At 40.7% G+C, this 14097-nt stretch overlaps 1 protein-coding gene across 7 annotated transcripts in view; it reads left to right on the top strand.

The window, feature by feature from the left end:
- The window catches only part of LOC114118046 (zinc finger protein 345-like), a 62024-nt gene that overhangs the window by 37732 nt on the left and 10195 nt on the right, over positions 1 to 14097 (top strand). For 2 of the 7 annotated variants that reach the window (XM_060399083.1, XM_060399084.1), the window contains exons 1-5: positions 182 to 231; positions 823 to 906; positions 4142 to 4249; positions 12799 to 12925; positions 13421 to 13513. In XM_060399083.1, coding sequence (XP_060255066.1) covers positions 892 to 906; positions 4142 to 4249; positions 12799 to 12925; positions 13421 to 13513 — 343 coding nt within the window. In that variant the 5' untranslated portion in view covers positions 182 to 231; positions 823 to 891. Of the gene's footprint in view, positions 1 to 181; positions 232 to 771; positions 907 to 4141; positions 4250 to 12798; positions 12926 to 13420; positions 13514 to 14097 lie in introns of those variants that run through there. The other 5 variants (XM_042231202.2, XM_042231203.2, XM_060399085.1 and 2 more) reach the window with 4 other exon arrangements.

Here is a 14097-nt window from a genome sequence, read left to right as displayed (position 1 = left end):
CAAACAGACCCAAAACTGACAGGGGCCGGGTGAAGGGAGGCAAGGCTCCGTCCCCACTCGCCCCGCCCCATAACCTGCGCTTCCGGCTTCGTCCCACCCTCTCTCCTTACGTCGACTCTCATTGGCCGCGGTGTAGCGCACTCACCTTCCTCTGTACCGGATCTTCCGCCCGCGCGTGCGCAGTACCCTGCAGAGTGGGAATTGAGTTTAAATGAGCGACAGAGAGTTCTGGTGAGTTTGTTTGTTTAAAACCCGGATTTCGTAGTCCCACAGCCTGTTGTCTTTCACACGTGGTTTCGGGGGTCTCTGTGGACGTTCAATCTGCCGTCCCATGTTCCCGTCCCCATGGTGTCCGTGCATCGCCGTGAGAAGTTCTGAAGTCCGTTAGCTTAGCTGCGGGTCCCTGCGGTCCACGTCCGCTTCCTGTTAATGTTCTAGAGTCCACGTTCTTTGGCAGTTCTACGTTCTAACTTGTAGAGACCGCTGCTTAAAGTCCTGTATTGCCCAACCGCTAGATCCCTGATCCACAAAGAGGTGAAGGAGGCTCTATTCTGTATGGAGTTTGGTCAGGGTCTCGCCTACAGTTTGAAGGGGAGGGTCAGCCTAGAACGTGTGATTTTCACAGGAAGGGCCGCGAGTTCTGAAGAAAACAATAAGACTAAAAACACCTCGTTTAATTCTGTGTTCCAGAATCCCTGCTGTGTTAGTGGCCGTAGAGGATTGTGTTTTGTGTTTGTTGAGATCGTCCCTCTGTGTGTGGCTGTGTTACAGGGACCTCGGTGTGTTTATCTAAGTATTGAACAGCCTATTTTCAACACTCAGGGCTCACTTCCCAAGGCTGATCTTACCTGAGAAGGAATCCCAGAGGAAGAGGAAAGCAAGGAATCAGAAATGACTCGTTCCGAGGTAAGAGGCATAATCCTTTTGTTTGTTTGTTCTGTCTCTGTTTCCTGAAATGCTGTTTCTTTGGACTTGATAAGCTTCTTAACTTCTGAATGAATTTTTTTTTAACTCACCCGTGGTCATCATCCCAAGAGACCCGTTGCCCTCCTGGCACATCAATGTGACAGAAAACAGAGTATAGCCAGCCAAAGAAGCTCACTCAAACTTTTAAGTCTTGAGTTTTTATTGGGGTTTAGCTACATAGGCAGGATTGATAACATCTCCAGCATTCTCTACTCCTTAGAGGTTGGGCTAATAAGCTCACCTGGCTCAAAGCCCCAAACCTCTAGTCATTTCCTTGGTCTTTGTGAAATGGCCAGCCTCACAACCTGAGTCATCCCATTATTAAACTAGGGGCCCACCGTAGGTCATGTTGTTAGCATAAATAATCAGGGCCCACGGAGAGTAATAAAGCCACTTCAGTCACTAAGGACATTCCAAGGGAAAAAAACTAAAATTCCAAGAGTAGTTAACAAACTTCCACAACCTGGAGACCAAAGCCTACCAAATTTTTTTTTTTTTTTTTTTTTTAGTTTTGATATTTATTTAGTTTTGGCTATACTGGGATTTTGCTGTTGCACTTGGGCTTTCTTTGTTGTGGAGCTCTGGCTCTAAGGCATGGGTTCAGTCATTGTGTTAATAACTGGTAGCCTCTGGAGCAGGTGGGTTTCAGTAGTTGTGGCACACTAGCTTAGTTGCTTCAAGGTATGTGGGATCTTCCCTGACCAGGGATGGAACCCATGTCCTCTGCATTGACAGGCAGGTTTTCAGCACTGGACCATCAGGAAAGTCCCTAAATTCTTCATTACACAACACTGAAACTGAAATTGTTCCTTTATGCACTTTGATTTCCGCCCCTCCTCTGATTTTTGTTGTTACCTTGGAATACCTCACCTGTTGCATTATTAAAAAATATTTTGTTATGTTTACCTTCTATTTTATTGTTCAAATAATGTCTAAGTCTCTCTTTAGGTGAGCTTTTTTGGCTACCTTGTTGCTGTTTTGTTTCATTTAGTTTGAAGTTTCACTGGTCTATACAGTGATAACTTCATCTGTAGTTTGGCAGAATTACAGATTTACAGATTGTAATTACAGAAATCTGTAATTTCCCTCTATTTTGGTTTTTTTTCATTTTTAAATTCAAAATTGTGTTGGCTCTCCTAGATACAGCTGAGACTTATATTTGAAATATCCATGTTTGTTTTGAGTTTGAATTGTTCGAAATTGCAGTCACTGAAGTCTTTATGTCACCACATCTTCCAAGTAAAACTTGTGATTTTCAGTAAAGGTTTGCATTTCTTCATATAGGTCTGGAAATGTGTTCTAAATAGGTGTCATGGTATATTTGCTAATAAATGTTGACTATTTCTCATATTGTGTTTTTGATCATTCAAAACTGTTTTCAGTGAACCCAGGTGGCTCAGTGGTAAAGAATCTGCCTGCCAAAGCAGGAGAACTGGGTTTGATCCCCAGGTTGGGAAAGTCCCCTGGAGAAGGAAATGGCAACCCCCTCCAGTATTCCTGCCTGGGAAATCCCGTGGACAGAGGAGTCTGGATGGCTACAGTCCGTGCGGTCCCAAAGTGTTAGACATGATTGTTGTGACTTAGCAAGCATTCATGCACAATTTGTAAATGTTTGTTTTACCATAAATGGTAAAGTATACTTGAGTTAAAAAAAAAAAAGGTGGATTAAAAATGTTTCTTCCAAAAGATCTGTTACTTAGGGAAGGTTTTTACCTGAAGTGTCTTCATGTGTGCATATGTGTGTGCAGGCATAAACCTAATGTTTATACAAATGCCATCATCATATCATGAATATTTTTATTTATCCTAACCTTTGAAAATTGTTCTGACATATTTTCCATTGCCTTAGATTGTTTCATTTTAGTGAAATGAATATATAGTTCCATTTTAATATATTTGTGCATGAAAATGTTCATATGATTTGATCAGTTATTTTTCTTATAATTTGTATTCTTCACAGAAAAACTTCTATGAACTTTCTTTAGAATTGTCCCTATGTATTTGTCTGTGTATTATTAAGGTTTAGAGTACATAAAGTGAACTAAATTTAAGCTGTTTAAGGAATGTTTGCAACATATTTGCAGTAAGGTGGAACAACAACTTAATTGATTTTAAATTATTTCCATTACACATCCAAGACTCTGTAAAAACTCTCAGAAATATATATAGTATATTCTAAATAGTTAAAATGATTGTTGCTACTGAGGATGCTATCATATTTGCTCTGTAAAATTTGTAAAACACTTGAAGTTCAAAAGTAAGTATGAATGCTTACCTTACTATTGTATTTCGTTACTATTCAAAGTGGTCATTTATGGAGGAGAATTTTGAACATCACTAGTTAAAAGAAGTTTGTTAACAATACTCTGAAAAAAATTAAGTTTGCTAAAATAAATGGCACATTTCTCCCACTCAAGAACTCTTGGGTCAGAGTATGCTTTTTAAAAATATTGCCTGTTTCCTTGATAGACAGTTCATCCTGTGTCATACAAATACAGCACTCAAAAATAAATATGCCCATGTTGTTCTGATTATTTCATCATTTCTTTTCCAGATCAGAAGTTTCTGAAATGGTGTGTGGGTCATTTCTCATCTTTTGGGGGGTTAGGATTATGGTAGAAAATATTGCTGTGTAAAAGTCATATTATAGTATAACACCAGTTCAGTCCTTCTCCCAGAACTGAAATAATGAGATGAATTGCATGTATGGATTTCCTTCAGTAAACTCTTTCCCTTCGGTAAATCTGCCTAGTCACGACCCTCCTTCTTGAGATATTTGTTGTCTTCTGACTTTATGACCATTGTTAATTCCTTCTTTCCTTGGTAACAGTAACTATACATTTGGTTTTCTGATCTTTATCATTGTCAAAGAAATTCTTTAACAGCCTATATATGCTCATGCAAAGATTATTAAAGCACCCTTTTTCCATCAGAGCTTGGGTCCCTCTGTCTTTCTTTCTTTCTTTCTCTCTGTCTCTCTCCTTCAGGCGAATTCTCTGGAGCGTGGAAACCTGGCGAGCTCACTTTCTCACCCAGGTTTTCAAGACCTCCTCGAGAGGATGCTCTGTGCCTTTGTGAGTGGTACAAGTCCTGTGTCAAGGGCTTTATTGGTTCTCTGCATAAACCAGGGAATATCAGCCTCTTCTCTCTTTTGCTTTCTTATCGTTAATGCCAGATCACCAGGTTCCGGAAGATCAGGGAAGGCATATATGAACTGAAATTTGCATACAACACATTTTTTAAATATTTATTTATTTGGCTGCACTGGGTCTTCTTGTGGCAGGTAAGATCTTCAGTCATCCTTGTAATCTTCAGTTTCTTTGGTTGTGACATGTAAACTCTTAGCTACAGCATGTGGGATATAGTTTCCTGATCAGGGAAAGAACCAGAGCTCTGTGCATTGGGAGCTCAGGGTCTTAGTCACTGGGTCATCATGAAGTCCCCAAACTAACATTTTTTAATGATAGATTCAGATCATAGTTTCCATAGTAGTGTCAAAATACCCATGCAGTGATAATGGATTCTTCCATGTACTTCTTACCCCATGTCTCATGTTCACTGGTTTCGATGTTTCTGTGAGATTCCCATGCTATGAATTTTTTTTTTTTTTCACTTGAACAGGTGTCTTGGAAAGAAAAATGCAGGATGTGCCTAAACTATCACAATTAATGGAGTAACTTCCTGTCTTCTTACTTTCTGTCTGCTTTGGAAAATGAACACTCACATGTGTTTAGCAGAGATGCTGGTTTTGGGGAGTGACGGTTTTCATCCCCAGCCCAGGTCTGATCTTTTCCAGTACACTGCATGCTCACATCACAGAGTCTCATCACAGTTTTGTATTTTCCAAAATGTTTACAAGAATCTTATTAGTCCTAATCTATGCTCAACTGTATTAAAATTTAAAATACAGCTCAGTACAAATAAAGAGTATCATCCTCTAACATGATGTACATTTTAATCCATTCAAAATTACCTGAGTTCAGTGACATGAAAAATTTTCTCTCTTCCTCTTAATGAGCATATAACCCCATTTGAGTGTCTGTCTGTACTCCGCGGAGATGAGTTTGAGTAGGCCTTGGGAGTTGGTGATGGACTGGGAGGCCTGGTGTGCTGTGGGCCATGGGATCACGAAGAGTCGGATACGACTGAGCAGCTGAACTGTGTGTATGAAAATATTAACATGACTTGATCAATTTTTTCTTCTTCTTCTTTTTTTTTTTGCTTTGTTTTTCTAAAGAACTTCTGGAGAAGGGAGTGACTCCCCATTCCAGTATTCCTGCTTGGGAATTTCTTGGACAGAGGAATCTGGCAAGTTAGAGTCCAGGGGGCCACTAAGAATGGACATGACTGAGTGACTAAAACATTTCTTGTCTTTAGTATTCTTTACAGTTACAGAAACTTCTATCAACTTTTCTTAGTTGTCTCTGTGAATCTGTCTGTGTTTTATTAGTTTAAAGTAAATAAACTGAAGTAAAGTTTAAGCTTTGCTATTTAATGCCTATTTGTTAAAATATGTGCCAAAAAAGTATAAGAGCGACATTACTGATTTTTAGTTATTTCTCTTGCACTTTCAATACTCTGACAAAAACAATCAGAAAGATACAGAGTATATACTAAATAGTTAAAATGATTCTTTCTGCCAAGGTTGTGGTTACCCAAAGAGTGAAGAGCAGGTAAAACCAAGGAGGGTCTTAAAATGCACAAACTGAAAAACCAGACCCCTATTGTCTCATGTCTGGAAATTCTTTTCCAACTCGCACCCAGACCATGATATTTTTGGTGCCTTGTTCAAAGACTTGGAGTCTCTTGTCCCCCCTCCTCACTTCTGCTTTCTCATAGGGACACTCTGCCAACAGGCAACTGCTGTGGCGGCAACTTTGGAACTCTGGCGAGGGTTACCCTCTGGTGTGTTCCAAATGCCCCACTGCTCACTGCACCCAAAGTAACTGCCTCTGGAGTGGGTGAAGGTCTCTTCTTTGTCTTTTTCACAACTAAGGATTATGCCAAGCAGTATTCTGTGGGCAGAGATCAGACACATAAAAGCCATTAGGGTGCCTGCCACAGAAAGACTCCCATGTGAGGATAGGGGGCATACAGAACGAATCAGGGCACAAGGGCACAAGCCCGCAGCAAGACAACTTCTGTCCACCATGTTAGGCACATAGTGGTTGAGGCAAAACAGAGACCATTGTTCCCAGGCCACCGCCTCCCCGATATATTGTAAGGTGGATTCCTCAGCCTTCTTCCCTGTCACTTTCACTTCTTTCTCTTTTTGTCCGGATTGATTTACAGGAGCCTGGGTGTTGCCTCTGAGCCATCCCAAGAGTGTCTTCCACATTTCAGGGAATCACCAAATGATGAGTTACCTGGTTGCTCCCAGGAATCTCTTTCTCTGCCCGTGTCACCTGGTGGCTTAGCTGCATGGTTCTCAGAGGTCTCCTCTCACTGTTGGATGCGACTGTTGGGCCGCTCAGCCATTCTGTGGCCTCAGTCGCATTGAGAGATCACTGGGGGAAACAGGATGCCTTTCTGTCAGCCAGTGACTCTCAGTACTCCCATTCTATGGTACATAGGCTATGAGTGGGTCTGTTACATCCCAGGAGGCGCTTTCATACTCAACCCTTGGCTACATTCTCAGAAGCTGGAAACTTTTGACCCTCCGAAAGTCCTGGCTCCAATACAAACGAGGGACCCCCCCCAAAATGGCCTCTGAGTGGCACATTATGTTTTCCCAAAAGAAGAAAAAGGACTCAGAATTTCCTTACGTTCTGTTGCCTCTCTGTCTCCTGTCCCTCTCTGTCTGTCTCCGTCAGATTTCCTAGATGACCCCTACTCGACCTTTCATATCCACATGATCTCTAGGAAAGGATTCTGAAGTTCCCTTTGGTCCAGATCTTTCTTCTATATTCAAAAGCCTGAAGGATCAAAAACTGTCCTAACATTCTAAAGAATCCCCTTTAAGGAAGCTTATCTTTCAGGTGGAGAGGGAACCAAGCTTCCCCCACTCCTGAACATCCTAAAGAATTCCCTTCTGAGTACTCCTGTTTCTCAGGGCTGGGAAGGACCAAGCTTCCCCTGGTCCTGCAAATTCCCTTAACCCTTCAGATTCTTCTGATGGGACAAAGACCTCACTTCCCACCAGAAGGACAGTCCAAAATTTTTATGAGCTGAAATGCTCCTGATATCAGAGTCAATTTGAGCATTATTTGGTCTATATTTTAGCTATAAAACTAAGACTACAGAAAGGAAAGATAACTTTTTGACATAGGATGGCCCTGATATTCTTTAGACTCTGGAGAAAACTGCTTAAAATGAAATTTTCTTTCCCTTGGAAACTGTAAAACCGATTGTTTTTGCATATGTATTTTAAAGCAATTAGCTTGTTAACAACTAGCTTGGAGAAGGAAATGGCAACCCGCTCCAGTATTCTTGCCTGGAGAATCCCAGCGGTGAGGGAGCCCGGTGGGCTGCTGTCTGTGGGGTCGCACAGAGTCAGACAGGACTGAAGCGACTTAGCAGCAGCAGCCTGTTAAGAGGCCTGCCTAGGGAAAAGCTTATAGTTAACCCCTTCCATGTCCTTGAATGTCACTGCCCACTTTGCCTGAGACCTGGCTCAGCCTTGGGCAAATCAGAACTTCAAGCCAAACAAAGATACAAAGAAACAAAAAAAGGGTCAAAGAGATGTTTTAAATCTTAAGCAGGAAACTATGAAATCTCTGTTGGTCGGTCTGGATTTATGTATGTCTCAGTGTGCTGTTTTTGTTTTTGTTTTTTTTTTTAATAATATTGCTGAAGTTCTAAATGAGTTCTAATTTAATTGGCCTAAAGGGTTTCCCTGGTGGCTCAGAGTTTAAAGCGTCTGCCCACAATGCGGGAGACTTGGGTTCGATCCCTGGGTCGGGAAGATCCCCTGGAGAAGGAAATGGCAACCCACTCCAGTATTCTTGTCTGGAGAATCCCATGAACAGAGGAGCCTGGTGGGCTCCAGTCCATGGGGTCGCAAAGAGTTGGACACGACTTCACTCACTTCACGCAAAAGAAGGTAAGTGCTTACAAATCAGACAGTTCTAACTCCAAGAGAAATTTACCTAAATGAATTTCAGATTCACTTGAACTGGGAAATATTCAATATTAAATATCTAGCATTAATGTTTGTTTGCTAATCTAATGTAGATATGTCTAAGAGTCATTAAGCACAGTATTTTCATTGTGCCTAGGTTTATTATTACTTACATATTGTTATATTTTTATATCTGTTACAAGTTTCTCAACCAGGAAAGTACCTCTAGGAAAGGGGGGGGGGGGGACCTTCAAAGAAACTGTAAAAGAGATATGATCTTTCAGAGAAACTCTTTTAAGAATAATTATACTTTAGAAATGTCTCTCTAAAACATTCTCTAGATTTCGGTAACCTGACTTTCTAGGGCTGTGCCAAACTAAGTGATGGAAGTTTATTGAATAGCTAGGTCATTTCCAAATAAAATAAGATTCTGAAACATTCATTACTGAGGACTAACTTTCCTCTTACAGAGAAACTAGATATTTTGGACTGTTCATGAATAATGCTTGATGCCATCCTGAGAATGGCATCTAGAATATTTTTTTTAGAAATTATCACTGTTATTTATGTTCACCAATCCACAGAATGCTTAAGTTTTTGGCTGCTTAAGGAAAGTAGTGTATTTTCAGTAAAGAAGGTATGAGGAAAGAAATTACAATTTATGAAGAGAAAAGGAAATAGGTCTGACTTACAGGTGGCTGTTTCAGCATGGGAGAACAAAGTAATGGGTACAGAAAGTGATAAGGTTTTATGGAAAGTGGACGCCAAGGGAAGAGTTTTGAGCATAAATACATGTTTTCTTGAGATGTTGAGCTGCCTTTGATAATGGATTTTAAGTTTCTGTAAAGTGATCTGTTCTGTTCTGTTTACCTTTGAAATCATTGTTACCTTGGCTGAGTAAATATATTGTTTCCCAGTGATCTATATGATTTTATCTGACTGTTATATCCCCTTTTGATATTTGTCCACAAAACATCCTAAATGACTTGACTTCTAGCTGACTTTGGATTGCTTCAGAGGGCCCCTGAGACATCCCAGGGAGCTATTAAACTACCTGGGCTCGTTGGACATGTTAAATTACATGGGAAGTACTGTTGAAGGGGTGATAAATCTTCTCAGATTATGCTATATGGTTGATGTTACTAATATAGATATCCTAAAATTATGTGGAAGTCATATAGATCTGATATGCCCTAATACAATGTGGTCAACTATAATTCTGCTTATACTGTTAAAGTGTTACAAGTCACAGCAGTAACCAGGCTACATTGTCAATTGCAGTTTAATCAGATTTAAACATGATTTCTGTGGTTTCACTCTGATGCCTTTGTAAGAATACTGCTATTTCAAGATTTATGGAAAAGATTTTTCTGAGGTTAACTGATAAACAAGTTTTGTTTGCTATCTGATGAAAAAGGCAAAATGGCTGTCTGAGGAGGCTTTACAAATAGCTGTGAAAAGAAGAGAAGCCAAAAGCAAAGGAGAAAAGGAAAGATATGCCCATTTGAATGCAGAGTTCCAAAGAATAGCATGGAGAGATAAGAAAGCCTTCCTCAGTGATCAATGCAAAGAAATAGAGGGAAACAATAGAATGAGAAAGACTAAAGATCTCTTTAAGAAAATTAGAGATACCAACCAGTCCATTCTAAAGGAGATCAGTCCTGGGTGTTCATTGGAAGGACTGATGCTAAAGCTGAAACTCCAATACTTTGGCCACGTCATGCAAAGAGTTGACTCATTGGAAAAGACTCTGATGCTGGGAGGGATTGGGGGCAGGAGGAGAAGAGGACAACAGGATGAGATGGCTGGATGGCATCACTGACTCGAGGGAGGTGAGTTTGAGTAGTCTCCAGGAGTTGGTGATGGACAGGGAGGCCTGGCGTGCTTCGATTCATGGGCTCGCAAAGAGTCGGACACGACTGAGCAACTGAACTGAACTGAAGCTGGTACCAGACTGGAATTTAGTCTAATCTCTATGTTAATAGAACAAAGTTTTCTTAGAATGCAGCTTTCATTAAGATATTATGAATTTCTTTGACTTTAAATGATTTATATTCATTTTAAAAACCTTTTGTTGCTTTGATAAAGTAAATAAGCATTACTTAAGATTATGGTACGTGTAGACAAAGCTCATTCTTCTTCTACAAAAACAACCCCTCATGGTTAGACTTTTGCCATCCTGATGTCCTTAAAACATGGCCATAGTCTGCTCCTGAATTGGGGAATTCAAAATGGGTGAACAGTAGCTGTAAATCGAAGAGTCAGGGCTATGGGAAATCCAAGATGGCTGCCTGGCTTTTCCTGGCTCCCTGACAAACCTCACTTCTATTTGATGGGTTAAAGCCTTCCCTGGTTACAGGGTTAATGCCCTCATAATGAAAAAAATTGTTTCACTGAATGTTAAGTTTTGTTCATTGTTAAAACAAAGTGTCTAGTTAATTAAAGTCTAGTGTTTACTAAGCCTCACTTCTGAGATAGTTCCTTCTTATGTTATATTTCTAAAAGATTTAGTGGAGGCTACTCTTTAGTTACGTTTTACAGGCTTCTCATTGCCATGGCTTCTCTTGCTGCAGAGCATGGGCTCGAGAGTATGCAGGCTTCAGTCGTTGTGGTGCACTTTAAGCTTGTTTCGAAAGGTAATCTCAGGAAGCAATCTTCTGATAAAGAGTAGATGCTCCATGATATACAACCAAGAGATTAACACCTGGCTGTAGTCATTTAACAAATGAAGTCGATGACCTGCGGTATACTGGGCTCTGCTTAATGAAAGTGCTTGACATATAATTTTTACTTACGACCTGACTAATAACTGCTAGCTATAGCTATATTATTTTCTATGTTGCTTGTTTCAGAAGATTGTTTCTTAGGTTACTAAACGTGTGACTGAGTCTGTAATAAAATGTTGATATGCAGCTCCATATGCTATCAATGATTGTAATAATGTAACTCTAGATATGTGAAGAAGCAACAAGAGGGAATATTTTCTGGGACCTAGAAGCTGTAAGACAGGTATGGTCCAGAGACTCTTGCTACTCACAAGGCCTGCTCTAGAAGCAGCACATTGAGTGGCCTATGAATGGAACTTTCCCCAAACCTGGGAATGAGCCTTCCCAGTGCCACAGGACACAATGGACAAGAAATGCCCGCCAAGCATGGTCAAATATGTGGCTATGAAGGGACCCTGCTGACTGGACTCTGCCAGCTGTCTCTACAAAGATGACATCATGATTACTGCAAGCTCCTGACTTTCAACACCCCCCGAAAGGAGTTCGGAGTAGAGATTAGAAACAAGGAACTCTGTGCTCTGGGAAAAACCCAGAACTGGCCTTCCGAAGGTCAGATGTTTTCATGTAAAGATTTTATGAGCCCAAATTCTTGCTGCTTCTTGTACCTAAAAAAACACTAACATCACAAACCAATGTCCGGTCCTGGTTTTCCTGGCTAGCCCCTAATCTTTGGACCGTGTACCTTTAACTTTCTTGTAAAGTTTGTTTCTTCTAAAATACCACGAATTTCTAAGTGGTCGTGCAAGAATATTCCCTGACTAACACCTAGACAATGGTGAAACAAGTCACCTTATCATTCAATGGACTCTCATCTCCCTCCATAAATGCACCCTGACAGAGTAGGCAAAGGGAACCCAGAGCCCCATGGCACCCCTGCTCAGCCTGAAGAAGCCAGAGCGGTCATTGCTCCATTTTCCTTGAAACTGGATTCCCAAATGTGTGAGAAGGGAAATGGGTAGATAGTTAGACATGAGCAGGGTATCAACAAGGGCCAAAGAATTGGCCCTAAAAATAAAGAGAGGGAGATATGCGGTGACCCAGGGACAAAAGACGATAAAACCAAGGAGGGTCTTGGAATGCAGGAATGGAAAAACAAGACCCGTTAGCATTTTTCCCTCCCCATGTTGTAACTGTTGATGGATTTCAGGTCCTCCTGAGCAGTATAAACGCTCTCCCCTCCTACCCCGTAAGGAGAAAGTATTTTTCTTACTCTTCCCCCACCCAGTATAGGTGCCTCATCCATTCAGCAAATGATCTGAAAGACCCCCTATCCCACTCCTTGGACCCTGGCTATGAAAGTGGACTGAGGACCCCTGTTCAACATCCATTCTCCCTTGAGCTGGCCAGCTGTTCTAACAACGTCCCCCATTCTAATAAACTTTATTTCCCTCTCATTTTGTCTCATGTCTGGAAATTCTTTTTCAACACGAGCCCAGACCACAAGAAACGTTACTATCCTATTAGACCTGTTAAAATCTGTAAAACAATTAGAGTTCAACTTAAGTATGAATTCTTACCTTACTATTCTGTTTCATTGTGGTGCAAAATCGTCATTCATCGAGCAGAATTTTCAACATTACTAAGTCAAATGACCTTGCTAAAAATGTGGCACTTTGGCCCCACCTCAGAACTCTTGGCTCAGAATACACTTAAAAAAAAAAAAAAGTTTCCTGTTTCTTTGTTAAACAATTTATCCTATGTCACATGAGTAGAACACTGAAGAATAAATATGATAACGTTGCCCTGATTATTTTATCATTGCTCTTTCAGATGAGAATAGTTTCCCTAATGGCTTGTAGATCATAACTCATTGTTTTTTGTTCATATTAGAAATTGGGTAGAAAGGATTACTATGTAAAAAAATATATTTTGTAATACAAGCCAAGCCACTAAATCACGATCAGTTCTCTGAACTTGCCGTTTTCATCTTGGGTCACATTAGGAAGTCTTCGCACAGCCACATGGCATCTGTATTTTGTATTTCAGGGACAGCTGACGTTCCAGGATGTGGCCATAGACTTCACTCAAGAGGAGTGGGAATGCCTGGACCTCGGTCAGCGGGAATTGTACAGGGACGTGATGTTACAGAACTACGGGAACCTGGCCTCCTTGGGTGAGGATAACTGCCTTCCAGAATCCCTTATCTACCCACTGGGTTTTAGTTCCGTCATGTCAAGAATGTCTTCTGAAATTTTCTGCTTCCCATAGTAGTTTCAGATCTCTGCTTTCTAGGGGAAAAAGGGTATTTGTGAGTTTAGAAAGAAAGCCTTCATGATGAATCGTTATGCTGGTGACGTTTTTCTTCCTTGATGTACTCGGCCTCCTTCCTTCTAGGTTAGTGGTAATTGTGTAAGTTCTGTGGTATTAAATAGTTGCACCCTCTCTTAATTTCACAGTGACACTACTTACTTTTGCCTTAGTACTACTTGACCAGAATCTCAGGATCTGACTGTTAGGTGTTTGTTAGTATTGTATAGCTGCTTTGAATAAAGTATTTCAGGAAATCATTTTCTAGAACAAAATGGCATTCTCATCTCACCTGAATACATATTGGATTCGATACTGATGAATCTCTAACAACACAACTGTTTCTTTCTCTGATGAACAGGGCTTGTGTCTATGCTGGACCTGGTTGCCTTTCTGGAGCAATTGAAGGATCCCAGGAGTATGAGGAGAATGGAGACAACAGCCATTTACCCAGGTAGGTATGAATGGATGAAGATGATGACTCAGATGAGAGGTCCAAGGAGCAGGGAGGAACTCATCTTTTGTCACATGTTTTTTGGAAGATTTGCTTCAATAGAAATGGTTTTCAAAAACCTGGGTTTGTATCTGCTACTGTGATAGAAATGTATCACCTGCCCCATTCTCTTTCTGAAATCATTCATGAATTTATCTCCAGTGATTACTTTTCTCCATCACAGTGTGACCTAAAAGTCTCCTCTTGGCTTGTGACAAACTCCATTCATTCGTTGCTCTTTGATTTCTTTGGGGCCCTAGGAATACTCTGCCCATTTCTGAGTAACTGTATGACAGTCCTTTTAAAGTTTCCTTCTACCTCTAGACAGAAATGTGTGAGTGGAGTGGTAGACAAACTGCCAAACTGCTTGGAATACTGGGGACGGGTCTTTGTTCTCTGATTTATAATTTCCTATCCACTGGGAGCGACACACAGGACCTTCTAAATAAATTTCAAATTCAAGTAATTTTTCACTGCAGAAAGCAAAACCTGGTGAAAATGAAACAATGCACATCTCAGGTTGACTTGAAAGTTTCTCTATTCCT

The sequence above is a fragment of the Ovis aries genome, chromosome 14 (assembly GCF_016772045.2).
Source record: "Ovis aries strain OAR_USU_Benz2616 breed Rambouillet chromosome 14, ARS-UI_Ramb_v3.0, whole genome shotgun sequence".
NCBI lineage: Eukaryota > Metazoa > Chordata > Mammalia > Artiodactyla > Bovidae > Ovis > Ovis aries.
Note: the sequence above shows the minus strand (reverse complement) of the source record. Positions and strands in the feature narration are given on the sequence as shown.